The sequence below is a fragment of the Camelina sativa genome, chromosome 7 (genome assembly GCF_030686135.1).
Source record: "Camelina sativa cultivar CO46 ecotype springtype chromosome 7, ASM3068613v1".
Lineage (NCBI taxonomy): Eukaryota > Viridiplantae > Streptophyta > Magnoliopsida > Brassicales > Brassicaceae > Camelina > Camelina sativa.
The window spans coordinates 32,945,065-32,963,721 of NC_141886.1; the positions used below are offsets into that span (position 1 = coordinate 32,945,065).

General features: G+C 33.9%; 4 protein-coding genes and 2 pseudogenes across 5 annotated transcripts; 1 reads left to right on the forward strand and 5 right to left on the reverse strand.

Annotated features, from left to right (window-relative positions):
* Positions 1–2,796: 2,796 nt before the first annotated feature.
* Positions 2,797–3,426, reverse strand: LOC109125691 (protein RALF-like 9 pseudogene; annotated as a pseudogene).
* Positions 3,427–4,838: 1,412 nt separating this feature from the next.
* On the reverse strand, positions 4,839–5,447 carry LOC109125692 (protein RALF-like 9 pseudogene; annotated as a pseudogene).
* A 1,420-nt stretch (positions 5,448–6,867) lies between these two features.
* LOC104703748 (mitochondrial import inner membrane translocase subunit TIM13-like) lies at positions 6,868–7,626 on the reverse strand. The gene is made up of 2 exons (XM_010419822.2): positions 7,427–7,626; positions 6,868–7,220 (listed from the first exon to the last, which is right to left on the reverse strand). Exons 1-2 carry the CDS (start codon positions 7,535–7,537, stop codon positions 7,071–7,073), a joined length of 261 nt encoding a protein of 86 aa, XP_010418124.1. The 5' UTR covers positions 7,538–7,626; the 3' UTR covers positions 6,868–7,070.
* An 881-nt stretch (positions 7,627–8,507) lies between these two features.
* On the reverse strand, positions 8,508–11,164 carry LOC104703749 (large ribosomal subunit protein uL3y). Of its 2 annotated transcripts, none has more exons than XM_087460070.1 (6): positions 11,093–11,164; positions 10,210–10,315; positions 9,910–10,020; positions 9,511–9,815; positions 8,998–9,407; positions 8,508–8,910 (listed from the first exon to the last, which is right to left on the reverse strand). In XM_087460070.1, exons 3-6 carry the CDS (start codon positions 9,947–9,949, stop codon positions 8,646–8,648), a joined length of 1,020 nt encoding a protein of 339 aa, XP_087316196.1. In that variant the 5' UTR covers positions 9,950–10,020; positions 10,210–10,315; positions 11,093–11,164; the 3' UTR covers positions 8,508–8,645. The 2 variants fall into 2 exon arrangements, with proteins under 2 accessions (XP_087316196.1, XP_087316197.1); XM_087460071.1 differs by having other exon boundaries at positions 10,210–10,302; positions 11,093–11,158.
* Positions 11,165–11,376: 212 nt separating this feature from the next.
* Positions 11,377–13,808, reverse strand: LOC104703751 (putative serine/threonine-protein kinase PBL15). Its single transcript, XM_010419825.3, has 5 exons — positions 13,300–13,808; positions 12,703–12,838; positions 12,410–12,546; positions 12,181–12,304; positions 11,377–12,014 (listed from the first exon to the last, which is right to left on the reverse strand). The coding sequence occupies exons 1-5, from the start codon at positions 13,741–13,743 to the stop codon at positions 11,575–11,577; spliced, it is 1,281 nt and encodes a 426-aa protein (XP_010418127.1). The 5' UTR covers positions 13,744–13,808; the 3' UTR covers positions 11,377–11,574.
* A 3,057-nt stretch (positions 13,809–16,865) lies between these two features.
* On the forward strand, positions 16,866–18,313 carry LOC104705162 (uncharacterized). Its single transcript, XM_010421140.2, has 2 exons — positions 16,866–17,110; positions 17,245–18,313. Exon 2 carries the CDS (start codon positions 17,600–17,602, stop codon positions 18,197–18,199), a length of 600 nt encoding a protein of 199 aa, XP_010419442.2. The 5' UTR covers positions 16,866–17,110; positions 17,245–17,599; the 3' UTR covers positions 18,200–18,313.
* Positions 18,314–18,657: the final 344 nt, after the last annotated feature.

Genomic DNA, 18,657 nt, shown 5'->3' on the forward strand with positions numbered 1-18,657 from the left:
CATTATAATTTACAGAAATTATTTTCTGAGAATCTGAAAATTATATTTTTTTTTTTTAAATATTGGTTGATATAGTTACAGTAAAGCGAATCCTACATATATATCCAGTTTCGGATCCCACATATCTTTTCTTGTTATAAATACGAAAAGCAATGAACTGCCAGCTTTGTCAAGATCGATCGTACGTCAACGATATTAAGTCCAAGAAGATACAATACAAGTCTTATCAATTATCATAGGTAAAAAGCAATTTTAATAACGTTTATAATGTTTGCAAAAATTAATAGTAAATCTGTTGTCAGTTCAATACAAAAATTCGTTTAGCCTGGTGTCTAATTTTTTGGTAGAAATATTTTTTTCATTCCGCTAATTTATATGATTGGCTAAAAGCCTAACATATATTTTAATTTTAGTGTCGTTTTGTCAATCACCCCCTTAGTTTTTAAATTTGTTTTTATTTGACTGAGCCGCAAGCTCCACACAAAAATTATTTTAAAAAATTGTTTTCAAAAATATTTTAAAACATATGTATTTGCAAAAGGACTTCAAAAATATATGTATTCAGATTAATAATTTTACATAATGTCATAATAACGGTCGTGCTAACTAATATATGCAGATGTGATCGATGCCAAAAAAAGTCGAGGTGATTAAATAAACATATGAAAATAAAAACAAAATTGTTGAATATTGGTTGGGTCTCTTAAAGAGATCGATAGCTACATCGAGATGGATTACATATTGTTATTTGACTATTTTGGTAATGCATCTGGTGAAGGTTTAGCTTACGAATATCATTTGGGAAATTAATTAGTTTATTTACAGGAATTATATGAGGTAGTTAACTACTTCTAAAGCTATGAAAAAGTCATCACTCTTCACATGATTAAGAACCAGTATTTTTTATTACTACATTTCAGGCAACTTTAATATAAAAAGAGGTAAAATATCTATGAGAAAACTGTGCTAAGTTTACCATTATTTACAAACTTAGCTAAGTTTTTGGATTTATTATACATATGGTAAATAGTAGTGAAGTTTGTAAATAATGGGAAACATTTTGTAATTGGTGTATCATATAACTTCTATGAAAAAAAAAAAAGATACCGGCTCTACTTGAATGGCTACTTTATATTATTTTAATATCATAACACGTATAAAAAAAACTAGTAACATATGAACAATTGAACATGTATTTTAACAAATTTTTGGAGTATTTTGATTGAAGCGAATCTTTGTGCTAATGCGAAGGTTCTCAGAATAAAGATGATGAGAACAACCCATTTTGTGTACAAGACTACAAGGGATCCTTACCCAACTCAAACGCTAATTTCACAATTTTAATTTAAACAAAAAAATATTGAATTTGATTAATGTTGTGATTTATTTTCACATATAGCAAAACAGAAACACAAAATACTGATATATAATATGAGAAATCATGAAATTCAGAAATTATATCAAATCGATCGAGTGCACATAATCCAAACCCAAATTATATTTTTGCCGTACTAGTATCTGCATTCACATCTATCTATCAACCATTTTCATATATTCAAATACAGAACTTTTTGCTATAAAAAAAACTAAAATTAAATATGGATTTTTCTTTTTAGGTAGCAAAATTCAATATGGTTTTGGACATATAACTAATCAAACCAAGTATCTTATACATTTTGGCAAACCCTAGTCATAACATGTCATGTAAATCTATGTTATAGCATTATAGTTTTTTCAATGCAATGTCGACTCTCTACAACAAATAGTTGCATTATATAGCACACGAAAAACAATATTGATATAACAATGCACATGGTACTATATGTTGGCACATCTAAATTTCATGTATTAACGTTTATAATGAATACTAATCTAGTCAAGAATATCGTTATGCAAACGACAATATATATGTCTATTCTAAATGATATAAATATATAACATTTATTAGTGACGAATAGCAATAATTCAATATGTGTATTACCCGGTCTTAATTACTTACCTTACGTACACAACTCTAACAGGTTTAATCTCACTAGTCCCTGTGATCTCATTGTCATTCTTATAAATTACAAGAGTAGCCATATGATAAATTAACAGAACTATCGCAACTTAAATTAACGTGCTTCGAAGAAATTTGCTGCATACAATATTTCTTCCTTGAAATTAAAACATGCTCAATTGTAACTAAAACATGTGCTTGTTACTTGTTAATTTTGTTTATATGTTAAGAAATTCGTTTTATATATACTAATTAACACTAGTTCCTATCTTTGTTGAAATTATGAACTAACTTACCTTTTTTTGTTTGTTTCGTAACAGATAAGGTAATGCTTAAAAGCTTTTCGTGGGAACTTTAGTACAAAGAGGTTGGTGCTTGATGCATACAATATTACAATATGTTCTGAAGCTCAAAAGAAAGCAAAAGAGACTCTCCAAGCCATCTCTTTCCGCTTTAACATATCAATCAAATTTTAAAATCAAGTACATACGGAACGAACGAGCACACGGCACCGTGCCAAAATACCAGCAATGTTATATCATATATGATAGTATGCATCACATTCTGATTCACTTCTAACCGAGAAGGTATTGAGAATATCACTACACCTATCTAATCGGATGCGTGCTACTAGCCTTGATCAGCGTGCATCAGAACTAGAGAATAGTTTTTCATCTTAAGAATGAATAACTCCATTTTTCAAATAGAAACTTATTGACATGTTTCAAACAAACTGAATAGATAATAAATAAGCTGAATAAAAATAATTAGAACTCGCTCAGATGCATGTACGTAAGTAAGCGGAAAAATATATTTGTTAGATATAATATAAGTGATTAATTATAACATCATCTGAGTTACAATTAATTACAGAACCAAGAAAATAGACTGCAAATAATTGCAGTTAACAAGGGTAATATGAGGATGTCATGTGTATATATAAAGATAGATAACCACTAACCAATCAGAAGCCTGTCAGAACATTCTTTATGATTAGGGAAACAAATTTGATGTTATATTATATATGCTCTCGGGTTGGTTGATTCACAGCTTTGGATCTGGATCGGAGAGCTCTTCGGGGCGGCAACGATGGCTCTTTTGGCATCCTCTCGTGTAAGGATTTTTTACTTCCTTCTTCTTGCAGTTAGCTTTGTGCGCTTTGTCACAATTTATTTCATCATTTTTAAAAACACCATAATCTATGTATTTTCTTACTGCTGCCTCAGTCTTGGTGGCTGCAAGAGCCAAGAACACTACGAGAACGAGAGATACAATGACCATGACACTTTTAGACATCCCCATATTACCTTTGTTTTATTTTATTTCCTCACAAACAAATATATAAATAAATAACAAAAGTAAACTCCGATTAGGAGTTCACTTTTATGTTACTTAAATATATATTTGATTGTATCGGAAATTGGCTCTGTGGTTATGAACAAGCGGTAATTGGTGTTTATATAGTAGTAAACAGAAGGATTCCAAAGTTGGTTATATTTAGATGATGATTAGTAACCACAAAGATTTTTAGTAAATGAATGTGTTCCATATAATATTTATCTTGACGTTAGTTAATACCGTCTATTTAAAAACTGAAAAACAAAAAATAGTTTTCTAGAATTAAAATTAAATACATACAATAACTACCTATATATGAAACAATAGGGAGTTTTTTTTTTTATTTTCTATTTTACGGATTATTTGAATTGACAGATATGTCTTTAGAAAATCTATTTTTTGAAGTATATTTAAATCCTCTTTTGTTGAAAATAGCTTTCACAAAAGAGAATTTGTTAAAAATACCCTTTTTGGAATACCTCTTTTCAAAAATATCATATTTTTCTAACATTTTCATTTTTACCCTCTTTTACATAATTTCAATATGTTAAATTAATTTTTAGAATTTTTTTTAGATTTGGGTTCTCATTTTACATTTCGGATATAGTTTTGAAGGGTTAGAATTTAACATTTGGAGTTTAGGGTTTAGAATTTAGTAATTTTATTCATAGAAAAATGGTATTTTTGAAAATGACCAACATGAAAAGGTATTTTTAAAAAGTGACATAGGAAAAGAGGTATTTTTGAAAATCTCCCTTCACAAAATGTAGTATAAATCCTCCTTTGTTGAAATATCACAAAAATGCAATATTTAGTTGTTTAATATAATATAAGAACTAAATTTCTTTTAGGTTATCGTTTTTTCTTTATATATATATATATATATAAAAAAAGAGCAATCATAATCGTTTTTTTTTTTTTTTTTAACATGGCAACATTTTCATATTTTTTAAAGGATCTAGTTAATTATACACTTACTTTATGTTGCTTTTACAGTTTAATCTTATATTTAAAATATGTCATCATAAGTAATATATGTATAAAATAGTTTTGAAAATGTCGACTAAGCTGAATACAAGTAATCGTCTAATATACTATCTAATCTATCTACAGTGTCTGCATAATTGATTATTTTGCGTAATGTAACGGTCTAAGAAAACAGAGTTGATCTTTGAAAAAAAAAAACAGAGTATCGTATTTAATTTTTGAAACCATTTTAGGGAGCGGTTTAAACCATTTTCAATGCCACTAGTTTTCAATATATTCAACTTAAGAGTTCGTATTTAATTTGTATGAGAATCTATGTTTCTAAGTGAGCCTAAAACATATATAGATTGTGTTTTAGTTTTCGCTTTTCTTTGTTGAAATCTATCCTAGCTAGGGATGAATGAAAGTGTTGCATATTTTCCCTTAATTCTTGACATGTTATTGTGTCAAAAAGCATATATCAAACTGAATTAAAAACATAAGAAAGTGAAAATAGCTCGAAAGATTGTTTATCTATCGAATAATAACTGAAATATATTTTATATATGATATGATTGATCATAACATTATCTGGTTACAATCTATCACAAAGCCAAAAATGAGCAATAAAAGAATCTCATTAACAAATGAATATTAGGATGTAATATGTGTTTTACAGATAGCCAAGAGTGGTACTCCAAATCAGAAGCCTGTCAACATATATATAATTGATAGGAAACTAGTATACTGTATGCTCTTGGATTGGTTGGTTGATTCAGTTTTGTGCACCACCTGGATTGCGACGGCAACGTGTGGCCAATTCGCATCCTCTCTTATAAGGATTAGCTTCTACCTTCTTGCAGGATTCAGGGCGCGCTTTGTCACAGTTTCTAGCATGATCTCCACGATTCATGTCGCCATAGTCTATGTATTTTGCCTCGGTCGTGGTTGCTGCAAGAGCTAAGAACACTACAAGGGCGAGAGATAGAATAACCTTGACACTTTTAGACATCCCCATATTATTTTAAGTATTATTTTGTTGTTTTCCAAATATATTAAATAAATAAATAATTTATTAAAGAAACCCCGATTAGGAGCTCAATTTTATTTTATTTATCTATTTAATTGTATTTGGAATTGGCTCTGTTGGATTATGAAGAAACGCTTGTTGGTGGTTTTTATAGTAGAGAAGAGATGGATTTCAAATGTTGCTATTTTTGGACGATGATTTGTTACCACATAGTTTTTAGTAATTTTTTTAATAACTCTTCCTTAAAATTAAGACTCCTTAAAATAATCCAAAATGCTATCTCTGGCAGTGACTATAATTAGTTTCTTACCCTCAAAGATCGAAGGTTTAATTACGGCTAAAAAACCGTAATCAAATTTACCATTCTGGAACTCGAATATTATCTTTTTTTTAGCAGAAGCTAAAATGTAATAATACGGTCTATTGACTTGGATTGTGGTAATGAAGTTTTCATTGGTTTGCTTCTTCCTCGTAATTTTATTGAATCAGTTGTGATGTAAATCAACCCACTAGTATCATGATGTTGCAAAGATACTGTATAATGAAATTTGGGAGATACTAGTAATCAAAAAAAGAAAATAAACTTGGTTATCTATCTATCTTTCATGTTGTGACTCCATCTCAGTCAATCTCGCTACATAAAGCTATATATTCGACCCCTTTCTGCAACGAATTTGCTGTTGTTAGGTTTTTAAGCTGTAGTCGATGCGAGACCTAACAATGCCCAGTAAGAGCGCATATATGTGGTCTCTCTCTCGAAGACACTCGTGTCGTCATAACCATTATTGAAACAGTAAGTCCACAAAGTGATCTTAGATAAACCACACACAGCTACGCTAATCATGTTACTTATGAACATGTTTAATTAAGTCCAAAGAGAGAGATTTAAAGATGGTGATTGGATGGATACTATTAATTGTGTTCGGTTATCTAATTGTAATTGGATGGATACTATTAAATAATACAATCTAAATCCAAATGTATAGAAATTAATTGTGTCTTCGGTGTAGCAGATAACCGATCAGATTGCGGTTCGATCGGTTAAAAACTGAAAACCGAATCACAATTCCATGTAAAAACCGATCGGTTTTAACAGAAAAACTGAAACCGATCCAAATCAGTTTTTTCGGTTTTGGATTATATACCAAGGGCTAGATACTAATCAAAAACTCATACATGTGTGCCAAAACAACCAAGTCAAAAACAGGATCAGCATCAATGTCTAGTGAGGTTATGATTTTGTACATTGTTACAAAATGTTTGTAGGCACAAAGCAAGAGACGTAAGGATCATACTATTCATAGAAACGTTTTCACTAAGGTTATTACCACAAAACTCAAACACCAAAGAAAAATTAACACAGATTTTATATCTGGATCCTAAACTTGAGCTTATAACCTCTCTAAGCAAAATGGAACAATAACATCAAACTTAAGTATACACCATCCAAACAACATTCCAAAAGAGTTTATAGATTCCGATGCTACTACTACTACTAAGCATACACAGAGAAGAGACACAACATGACCCCAAGTCACTGAAACATGTTTTTTTAATTAACAACTTAACAACAACACAGAAACCATTCTCGAATAAAAGACAAGTTGATAGTTGCAAAATCTCTCTCAACTATTAAACCAATGTAAATTTTGCTGTCTTTCTAATCTTGAATAAAACATTTTGGTTTTTTTATATAAATAAAATCATAAGAAAAGAAGAGATTGTAAATTTTGATCATCAGTGTTGTTTGGAGAAAAGAGATCGACTTATGATTCCAGTAGCTTCAATGTAACGATCAACGCATCTAGAAACACAGCTACTCTCACTCCCTCCTAGGCTTGATCCTGGCTTCGTTATACACTTTTCGAAACATTTTCCTCTCAGAGTCTGTAACACACAACCACAAACAACAAAACAACAAAAGACCCCAAACTTTAAATTACAACAACAACAACAACTTTTGTCTGATAATTCAAAGATCAGACGAGTTTGGTCGGAAAAAATCTCAACTTTTGTGTACTCATCAAAAGAAAACAAAAAACCCTCAAATTGGTTGAGGATTTCGAAGATTAGAGAAGAAAAAGGAGACTGACCTCGATGAACTCTTCGGCGTAAGCTTGAGCGAGTTGTGTCTTGACCTGTTCCATCATTGCTTCAGGCGATGGCGAAACACCTCCCATCGGCGGCGCAGAGTACGAATCCATCCTTTTTTTTTTTTTTTTTTTTTTTGTCTTTCTCTCTCTCTCTCTCTGAAGTCTCAAAAGCTTCGATTGATGAATGAGAAACCCTAAAACCCCTTAAGGCTCTCTCCAGCTACAAAAATAGCTTAAAGAACATGATCGGGCTAGGTTTTGATATATTGGGCCTTAAAGCCCTTTTTGTTCATTTAATTAATGGGCCTGCTCTCAATTCGTATCCTGCCCTTTTTGTTCATAAGACTGAATCAACGGATTAACCATTCTCGAAAAAGACCATCCACAAAATGATCTTAGACAAACCACAGTACCACACAGTCATGTTACCCTTGTGATCATGTTCAAGTTCTAAGTCCAAAGATACTTCGAGAGAGAAATTTAAAGATGGTGACTCGGATACTCATCACAAATCATGGCCGTGTGCCAAAACAATAAATCAAAAAAAAAAAAAAAGATGAGCAAACAATATCTAGTGAGGTTAGGGTTTTGTACTGTACATTACATTCATACATTGTCGCAAAGTGCTTGTAGACACATATCATATAGACTTAAGGCTCATGAAAGGATCCTACTTTTCATAGAGCCAAGATTATGATGACGTTTCAAATCATATAGACTAAAGTTCATGCCTCAGGCTCAAACCTCATAAGTCAAAGAAACTCACAAAAATTTTAAACGTATTTCATATATATGCTTTCTTAACTTGGAACTAAGTTTATATGCCCCCGCCCTAAGCAAAATTGGACAATAACAACAAACTAAAGTATATCCACCCTACATTCCAAAAGAATTTATTGGCCTTATAAATTCCGATGCTACTACTATTAGCATACACAACACAGAGTAGAGACACAACAAGATCCCAAGTCATTTAAACATGTTATAACCACTTAACAACACAGAAACCATACTCGAATAACAAGATGATAGTCGAAAATCTTCAACTATTAAACCAATAAAATTTTCATATTTTCTAATCTTGAAATAAAAACCTTTATAATATAAATCGTAAACTTTTATAATACCCAAAATAAGGGAAAAGTCAACCAACCGTCAAAACTCGAAAAGCAAGATAATAATTGAAAACAAAACAAAAGTTTTTGAAAAATAAAAATATCTAAGCTTTGATGGCTGCTCTTCCATAAAACTTGGCTTTCTCTTCAGAAGTCTGGAAGTGACCGTGTCCATGATTGGAAGACGCGTCAATGAACTTAAGCTTGATCTCCTCTGTAGCAACCCTAGACGTCTGCTTCAACAAAGTTTGTCTCAATGTCACCACACGTTTCTTAGGCCCTACGCAACCTCCCTTGATCATCAAATAATCTTCCTTTACTATCCCATAGTGTGGAAATCCTCCCATCGGTGTGATATCCTTCACAGTTCTGTCAAAAAGAAAACAGAACATGAGAACAAGTCCAGTTTACTACTACACAGATGAACAAAACATATCAAATTGTCTGTTTAATTACCTGTCGAACTCAGTCATGGCTAAGTGAGTCTCCTGGCCAACCTTCCCAACCCGATAAATTTTCTTGTTCATCTCAGTACGGTGGTGGTACCCATTTTGACCAGCTCTAGCCACCGTGTAGGAGACTCTAGCTGGATGCCAAGCTCCAATACAAGCCACCTTGCGAAGCCCACGATGAGTCTTCCTTGGAAGACGGGTCACACCCCATCTTGTAACCACACCTTCGTAACCTTTTCCTTTTGTAACACCAATTATGTCAATCATCTCATCTTTCTGGAAGATAGCATCTATAGGGACTTGCTTCTCGAATAAGCTGCAGGCATAGTCAACCTTCTTCGCTATATCTCCACCATTAATCTGAATCTCACTCAGATGTGCCTTCTTCTGCTTCAGACCTTTCATTTTCCTTATCTAATGCATATCAAAATTAAACAGAATACGAATTAACCATAAATGAAAACAATTAGAGATGTTATGATCCACCATAATATAACAATTGAGAAAGATGAAGCACCTGGGTGTGAGCAAGAACTCTGATGACAGTGCAGTACTTCTTCATCTTCTCCAACTGACTTTGAATGTCTTTTTTGCCTTCTTCAGTTTCATGTTTCTTTGAGTATCTGGTGAAAGCCTTCTTCTTTGACTTGGCCCAGTTCTTGTAGAACCTCCTCCTCACTTCTTCGCTCAGATGCTGAGCCCACACAGTGCTTAGAGAACGCAGACCACGGGGTGTCTTCACATAACCAACCACACCAACAACCACCATTGGAGGTGTCTCAATGATAGTCACAGCTTCACATGTTTCCTTCTTGTGTAGCTCTGGCAACAACAACATTAACACAGATCAGCACAAAACCACATGCAATAATTGTGTCGTGCTGTGACTCATTAAAAAAGAAGAGTGAGAACGCACTTGAACCAGGTTTTTCAACCTCTCTAACAATGTGAGTCATCCCAGCTTTGTAACCCAAGAAGGAGGTGAGCCTACAAGGCTTTCTTGGATGATCCTTGGGGAAGGCCTTCACTGAAAACATAATCAAGGAATATCATATCAGACCTACACAAGCCATTGCTGAATTAAAACTTGGCTTAGACATTACTGTAAATACTCAAAACCTTATTTACATTCAAGTACGCTGTACTCAATCTACCAAGTAGATAGAAGCTGCAAGAAATTGGTGAACAGATGCAAATAGGCTTTTTTACAAGTTACCTTTTCCACGATGTCGGGAAGCCCTTTTCCTAGGAAGGAACCCCAACGAACCATGTCTTGGATGCTCAAACTTTCTGTGAGACGTTCTTTCAACTAGAAACAAACACTAGAAATTAAGATAAATTATATACACATAAAGATAACAACAAATCCAATCCTATGACATAATCATATCAATCTCAATATAATAGTGACAAGAAAGATGCAATAAGTCCAATATACATAAAGCAAAAAACACTCATACAAATGAACACCATGAATTACCAAATTACAGAGTTGTACCACTAGAAAAAAACCCTTTAGCAATCTAAACAGTGATGCGCAAAACAGATTGTGAAAAGAACAACAAGTTCAAGGAAACGATAATAACATAAGATATACTCTCAATGACAGCTAAGTACCACCAGATTAAGAGTTGGATACAAAACCACATAACAGCAATCAAATCAGCTAACGTACCAAAAAAAACAGAACTTTCAGAGATTACACTCTCAAGAAATCTGGAAATATGAAACGAAATGTTCCCTCGATCAAAGGCCTATGGCATCATTAAGATAGCCAAATCTCAAGCTCATTAGAGTGTTTCTAACCAGAAACCAAAAAAAAATGGTTTCTAGCAAAAGAGCAGATCAGAGACTCCGGCCTTGATTTTATAATGGGTTCCGAGGGTTATCATTTCGATCATAAAACCAGAACAACTTGAGAACATACAAAATGTTCATATCATAAACAAAACATCGCAGTTCTACAACATACAACAAAACTTAAGCAGCTAGAGACATGTGAAACGATGAGATCAACGTAAACAAATCATGAGGTAAGAGACAAACCAAGTTCTCGAAGAACCAAACAGAAAAATCAAATCAAGAGAAGCTTTGTGTACCTTAAAACTTAACTAGGCGGCGATATGAACAGAGAAATTTAGGTTTACTTTATAATGAGTACTGGACTAGGGTATTTATACTCTCTTGGCTTAACCTAGGGTTTCTGAATTGTGATGGGCTCAAAGCCGAAATAATTATGGGCTTGGCTTGTGGTTAAGTTCGTTCAAATAGCCCGGCCCATTAGATGATATGATATTAATTACTAGAAGTTCCAGTTTGATCTACATACTATACCAAAATAATTATGATCTAAACATTTTTTGAGGTTAAATCTCATAGCTAATTTGATTCAATATTTTTAATATAAAACCTGTGGGATCAAAATCTATTACATTTATATTTAATGGCATTGTTCTTAATGGAAGTCATAGTACTCTCATTAATTATGTCACACTTTGATACGTATGACCATATAATATACACACAACACACACACGACGTGTTATTTGTTTCTTTTCAGGTCATGCGACCCTAATTAAGTTCAAGATCTTAACGAACCCGGAGCTGATTTCCTACCACTCCGGTTATCCCTATCCCCTCGAACCTTCGGCGAAACCTTCCCTCCATGAGATTTAGGAGACAAAGGCCAATGACCAGAAGAAACCGCCATGTCCTTGTGATGTATGAGACTCTCTAGAGTTTCCACAACGGCAAGCATCTTGGGCCTGTCTTTAGGGTTAGGGCTCACACATTGTAATGCAAGAAGAGCCGTATCTTTAGCCGCCTTGACTGAGTATTGTCCCGCGAGCCTAGGGTCCATAACGCATCGAAGACGGCGGCTGCTCGTTAGGTAAGGCTTTGACCAGTCGATGATGTTCTGTTGGTTTTTTGGTCGTGACTTTTCGGTGGCTCTTCTTCCCGTTAGGAGCTCGAGTAAAACTACGCCGTAACTGTACACATCACTCTTTGTCGTTAAATGCCCTGAAAATATTGCGCTCCCATGCGTTAGATAAAATTGATCGAATGAAATTTATTGATAAAATTAAATGTCCACGACAGATTCACCTTTATGTGTTTTAGCAAAAATTAATTAAAAATTGACTAAAACAAAATTACTGGCAAGGAAAAAAAGACAAATGTTGTGTACCTGTTGAAACATATTCAGGAGCAGCATAACCATAAGTGCCCATGACTCGAGTTGTGACATGAGATTTGGATCCTTCTGGTCCCATTTTCGCCAAACCAAAATCTGATAACTTCGCCGTAAAATCCTTGATTTTTTTTAAAAGCACATCAAATTAATAGATAAATTTCCTAAAATAGAAATATATACTACTATTTATTAATTTTCAAGCTGAAAAAATAATTAAAATTACCGAATCAAGTAGGATATTAGAAGTCTTGAAATCGCGATAAATGATTGGACTCTCCAAATCATGCAAAAACGCCAAACCCTTAGCGGCTGCGACAGCGATCTTCAGCCTCGTTGCCCACGGCAGTGATAGTGAAATCCCTGTACGATCGTAGTTAGAAAACTAAATGAAATACTGATCACGTGAATGCGTTTGAAGAGGTGATTATTAATATATATGCGAATATATAAATGAAATACTGATCATATATATACTTAAATATATATGCGAATGCGAATTATTAAAAATGTTCATACGTTTGAAGAGGTGATTTTCTAAGCTACCACGTGGCATGAATTCGTAGATGAGGACTCGTTCCTCCTCCTCGCAGCAGTATCCTATGAGTTTGACTAAATTCGGGTGCTTTAATTGTCCAAGAAGTATGACTTCAGACTGCAAATGAATCATAAACAAATGTAATTAATTATATTCTTAGAGACTAAACTAAGAAGATACGTGTATAAGTGTATAACAAAGTGGTCTCACCAACTATTATATCATACTAACAAGAAAAATATTCTGTTACGATGTACTTGACACCCAAAAAGAAACGACAAGATTATCATATGCGTACAGCGTACTTAATCCATATTATTATTACCAAACACATTTTATATCCTAAGTATTTAAAGATAAAGACATGAGTCCAAAGGATCTTTGACTTCGTTGTATATAAATCATTAGGAGACGTGGTTTTGTTCTATAAGAACTCTACTTTTTGGATGCCCCATAATTTAAACTATATATGCGTAATCAAATATGCCATAATTAAAAACTAATTAGAAAATAGTAGACGTGAAAAAAAAAGAACTCAATAACAAATCAGGCATGCAATTATTGGTAAACGTCCTTACAAGCCATTCACGATGTCCTTGAAGTCCTTCAATGTCCAATAACTTGACAGCAACCGGCTGAGCCTTTAGGCTTTGTCGGAGATTTTCATCCATGTAACCTTTATACACTTTACCGAACCCACCTTCTCCAAGAAGATAGTTCGCAGAGAAACTCTGAGTGATCATCTTGAGTTCACACATTTGAAAATCCACTAAATCGGCTCCGAGAGTCTGTGCAAGATCTTCGTTGATCCTAGCCGATGAAGAACGGCTTAGATCAGCGAAAGAGAGTCGCCGGAAAGAAGGAAGTGGCCCGAGATGGTTCTTGGAGAACTCTGATCTCGAAGGTCGGCAACGGCTGAGATTGCCGAAGACGGTTTGGTCATCGACCGAGCAGCAGTTTGAGGCAAAGGGTTTCCATAACGGTGAGGATTTGGTGGATGCTGTTGTTGAAGAGTCTCTCATCGAAAAAAGAGGGTTTAACTCAATGTTTTTTTGGTGTTGTACGTTTTTAAGTAGAAGTCAAAACGATGATGGATGGGTTGGGTCTTATTTATACATATGAGATAGGGACTATATGCGTATATAAATATAATAAAGAAGTGTAAAATATAATATAAATCATTGTATGTATAGGTTTATTGGTTAGTTTTATGACATTTAAAATGCATATTACAGGATCAATCCGTATATTTGAATTTGGATACTCTGGTCTAATGGTATTTTGTTGGTTATAAAACATTACTAGTATATAGAATGCTCACTAAACCTAAGACGTCCAAAAATCATCAAAGATTCAAATTTACATTGCTTTACATGTATTTGATTAATTTAATTCCCCTAAAAACAAGGAAAATGTAATTTCAATAGTTTTGCTAGCTATCTTGTACACTCACACAAAGATATTATTTGTATACTAAATGATATGATAGAAAATGTGTATATGTCAGTTTTGTTTTGTAGCTTTCCATTAAGGATAAGCTTATAAAAAAAATGAAGAGGCAAGAGTAGAGACGTTCTTTCTTCAACTGCCCTAACCACTCTACTCAAACTTGGGGTTTTGCGTCATGATGTCTTCTCTTTTAACTCATTGTAAAGATATTTACATGTGTGTGTCACATTTAAGTTGACTAGAAACAAAATTATATGGTGTAAATTTTAAGAATTGATATTGTTAGAATAACCGATTTAAAATCACGGACGAGTCTGGAGTTATAGCATAATAAATAAGTGTAATGGATTTGTTATGTTAGTCAACAAGTCGGCGATCGATTTTATTGTAAGCACTTTTTCGTCACTACATAATTCACCTAATGGCTAAATTAAGAGCTCAACTAAGTTTTGGCTCTGAAGATTAAAAGAGAATGAGAGATTACAAGAAAGTATACAATCGTAAATTCGTAATCAAAGATGTTGTTTAAGTTTAACCAAACTTTTATAAGTATAGCACGCGAAAACGCTAATAGATGAAATAAATTAGATAACAAAGTCTTTTTTTCTCTACATTCGCACAAAAGCTCTCTATTAACTCATTTTGAATTATACTGTGCCTTATATTGTTTACTAAAAACAGTTGGGTAGATTCATTAAGTAAGATTCAGTATTTGATCATCGACCTGATTAACACAAAATACAAGCATACATATATTATATATATATATATATGTGAGCATACATATATGATATATGTAAGATATAATTCGAAGTAAAATATTTTTATGCTTGTGGGTTTATAATCTGTACAAGAAATTTCCTCAACGGATATTTTTTGTTTTTCAGTTTTATTCACTTCTTAATTGATTTCTGATAATTCTTTCTTGTGAAAACTCTTAGGAGCAGTTAAAATGAGATAATGGATGATGTATGAAAAAATGGATAATGTCTGCTAAATAATAATAATAATAATAATAATAATAATAATAATAATAATAATAATAATAAATCATTTCTATTACGTTTCTTCCTGCTCCACTGTTTCAAAATTTTTGGCTTATTCAATTCCATCCTATTAAAAAAAACAAATCAGATATTGGATAAAAATTTCTGACTGATCTGCACTAGCTAAAAGTCTATATTATAATGTCGGTATAAAATACTATATATGTATAAAATTTATAGAAAAGCTAATATTCTAAAAGTTCCTTAACATATATATCTCCATATTTTCATGGTTATAGTTCATAACAATGTCTCTATGGACTTGGTTATGCTTCATGCATGGATATAGTATGGTTATCTGGTAAGAAAGTGAAGGATAACAAAGTAGCATGGTAGCCAAGTAACAATGCAAATAGGGTAGTAACATGACAAGCGTTCAGATATTGATCGGTCTTTGTTTGACATGGGTCTTTGGTTCGCCCTCCTGATGAGACTTGAGGTCCTTACGCGGGCGTCTCATCGCTAGGATTTGCTTGCTCTGTATGGAGTGCCTTGTGGTTCCTTGAGTGTCGGCCGCCGAGAGCCCAAGGGGTAACAAGAACTGGTTATGGTAGTTATCATATCTGATTATTGAGTGTTATAATGAATGCTCGTGTAAACCATTTAATTAGTTCTAGAAAACATGAGATAAAACGTTCAGTAAACAGTAATTTTTGGAGTTTAATTTGGACATAGATGAACCGGGAACATCCACTAAGTCTTGTAATTGTCCCCTTCTCGTCTCTTGGCTAGCTTGGGACAATTTACTATGTGAATGAATGAATGAGCACGGTTTTGACTTTTGATTGTTAAACTAGTTCTTAAATAGGATCGGAGTTTAATGAGGTTCGACCAAATTAGACGTTCATACTACAAATACAAACTATCAAAATTTTCATCTGTGTACTTTAACTTTACGCTAAGGATATCATAGGGAAATTGGTTTGTCTTTATTCAAAATATTTTAAATCTACGATCTTATATGCTTTCATAAGAACTTTAGATTTATTAACACAATTTTATTTTCTATATATATCTTTATTCCTTTTTTTCCCTCTTTTTAGCATCTCTTTAGTCATCCACTAAGTCAAAAAGCTGTTCATATGAGTGGCTCCAGGCTACAGGTATCTCTATGATTTTCATTTCTTTAGTATAGTTTTACTCAGATAACCAATCATTTAACCGAATTTACGAAATATAAACCATACGAATTTAGAGACAAAAATCTCAATGAATCTAAATTTTTTAAAAAGAAAAGAAAATCTCTAATTTTAAATTTTTAATAATAAAATTAATTTACTGAGAGCTGATAACTTAAGAGTGGAATGTGACTCTTATAATTAGCTTTATCTTTTTATGTCTTCTTTATGAAAACAAAGTTAAAGACTTGCCAATCAGAAAACAGTTAAATTACACAACTTTACCCTCCACTATCAAAAGTTATATCGAGCCACCCCACTACTCTATAATCTCGTCGTTTCCACCCCCCCCCCCCAAATTGTTAAATAAACCCCCTCAGATAGTCAGATTGTGATATTAAAAGAAACCTCATCATCATAACTCTCTAATTCCTTAAGCCTTCAAGAACAAAAAAATGTATGTGACGAGGACATTATCGCAGTACAGAAAATATCACAAGACGCTCTCGGAGGAGTCACCGGAAGGTCCGTTCTCTGGGGTTCTGGTTATTACAGACGAAGAAGCCGAAACAGAGGACACGTTCTGTTTCGGGATGTGTACGAGGACTAAAATCGAGAAGCTTCCGTTACCTCAAGACAAGATCTTATCAGTTGTTCACTTAGACAGTTCTGGTAACAGAGACTTCGGTTAAGAAGGTTTTGTTCATACCGGCTCTCGATCAATCCTTGTCCTCGAATCGGTATTACGTTGTTCACGCTAGAGGCAGATACAAAGGGTAAGATCCAAAAAAACACACGAGACAATCTAAGTTCTAAGGCTTAATTTCAGATTTGAGTGCTGTCTTTGGCCTTTTGGTGATTAAAAAGGAAGAAAATTAGTCTTATGAACTCTTCTTGTTATTTATTTCAGGAAAGTTTCTGTGTGTTCTAGAGAGATAGAGAGAGGGTTATGTTGTTTTCCAGATGTCTTGCATGACAAGAAACCTAAACCTTTGGATCCAAGAAACATATATCAGACGGTTAAGATCAATCGGCATCACGATCGGACGTTCTTTGCGAAATCTGTGGCACCAGAAGGTACACCTCCTTCGTTTCTCAAGAAAAAAGGATGGGAGCTACGAACCTCGAGGAGCCTACATCCGAGGAGACCTAGAGAAGCTCTAGGCTTAGACGATGAGCTAAGAGCCTGCCTCCCTCCATTCGGATTTCCAGTCTCTACGATTAGGTCAGGTAGCGTGATAGTAGGAGAATGGTATTGCCCGTTTATGTTTGTGAAGGAGAATTGTAGTGTAAGTCACCAAATGAGGAAGTCAATGTTTTATAGGATCACACTTTCCCAATACTGGGAACGGATCTACCATTGCGAAAACAATGAAGCCAACAACAATCTTGACGAGAACAGTGATGATAACGAAGAAGAAGTAGTGAGAGTAGAGGCGAATGTAGTGAGAGAGGCCAACTATGTGAAGGGTATGGAGGCGGTTAAGGGGGAAAAAGAAGGGCATGGAGGGTTTTATTGGTATAGGCAGGTTCAAGGTTCACGAGGACCGGGAGAGAGGAGGAGGAAGACGGGTTCAGGGTCTCCGGTGGGGTTGAGTTTCGTGGTGGTAGAAAGGATGAGAAGGGTAATGGAAGAAGGAGGGTGGGTGGGAGGAGGAAGGAAGGTGGTGAGAGTGGAGAGGGATGAACCAATTAGGGTTTCTAGAAGAGATTGTAGGAATATGAATGGTAACAACGATAGAGATTGGAGGAGATTTGGGTGTTATGTGTTGGTGGAGAGTTTTGGGCTGAGAAGAGCAGATGGGGTTTTGTTGGTTAAATGTGTATTTAGACATACTAATAGATTGAGATGTAAGTGGGAGTGACTCTTCCTTTATGTAAGAAAATATGCTTATGCAGTATTACCAAAATCCCTAAGCCTGGGACCTGCATGCTTATGGGTTATGTTTTATGAAATATAGTAGTACAGCTTTCCTAAATCTGTTTATGTACTGATTTGTATACAAGTACAATATATAGTGTCGATAAAGTTTGATGATGGCAACAAAATATAAACTCGGCCAACAATTTTTATCTTTACTTTATACTTATAATAAAGGAGACTCGCTCTAAACAGGCAAGGATGTTACAGGTTACAAAAAACAAACCATTACTAAACCTGCCGGAGAAAAGTAGAACTCCACTACCACAACCCTTATCTCTAGCCACTTTGAACATAGTAAAGGGCCTATACATAAGAATGAACTCAAGTTACTCAACACAAGGAGCCATACAAGGACAAACCACACTATTCAAACAGAGGCAAAGACTCTCTCTCATCATG

Excerpts from the sequence above, each read along its gene's own strand:
- LOC104703748 (XM_010419822.2), bottom strand. The coding sequence starts at position 7,537 with ATGGATTCGTACTCTGCGCCGCCGATGGGAGGTGTTTCGCCATCGCCT. Across the intron at positions 7,221-7,426 it reads ACGCCGAAGAGTTCATCGAG|ACTCTGAGAGGAAAATGTTT; the intron begins GTCAGTCTCCTT and ends TGTGTGTTACAG.
- LOC104703749 (XM_087460070.1), bottom strand. The coding sequence starts at position 9,949 with ATGACTCACATTGTTAGAGAGGTTGAAAAACCTGGTTCAA. Across the intron at positions 9,816-9,909 it reads GGTTGAAAAACCTGGTTCAA|AGCTACACAAGAAGGAAACA; the intron begins GTGCGTTCTCAC and ends TGTTGTTGCCAG. Across the intron at positions 8,911-8,997 it reads GCCATGACTGAGTTCGACAG|AACTGTGAAGGATATCACAC; the intron begins GTAATTAAACAG and ends TCTTTTTGACAG.
- LOC104703751 (XM_010419825.3), bottom strand. The coding sequence starts at position 13,743 with ATGAGAGACTCTTCAACAACAGCATCCACCAAATCCTCACCGTTATGG. Across the intron at positions 12,839-13,299 it reads AAGGACATCGTGAATGGCTT|TCTGAAGTCATACTTCTTGG; the intron begins GTAAGGACGTTT and ends ATTCATTTGCAG. Across the intron at positions 12,547-12,702 it reads AGAAAATCACCTCTTCAAAC|GGATTTCACTATCACTGCCG; the intron begins GTATGAACATTT and ends ACGATCGTACAG.
- LOC104705162 (XM_010421140.2), top strand. The coding sequence starts at position 17,600 with ATGTTTGTGAAGGAGAATTGTAGTGTAAGTCACCAAATGAGGAAGTCA.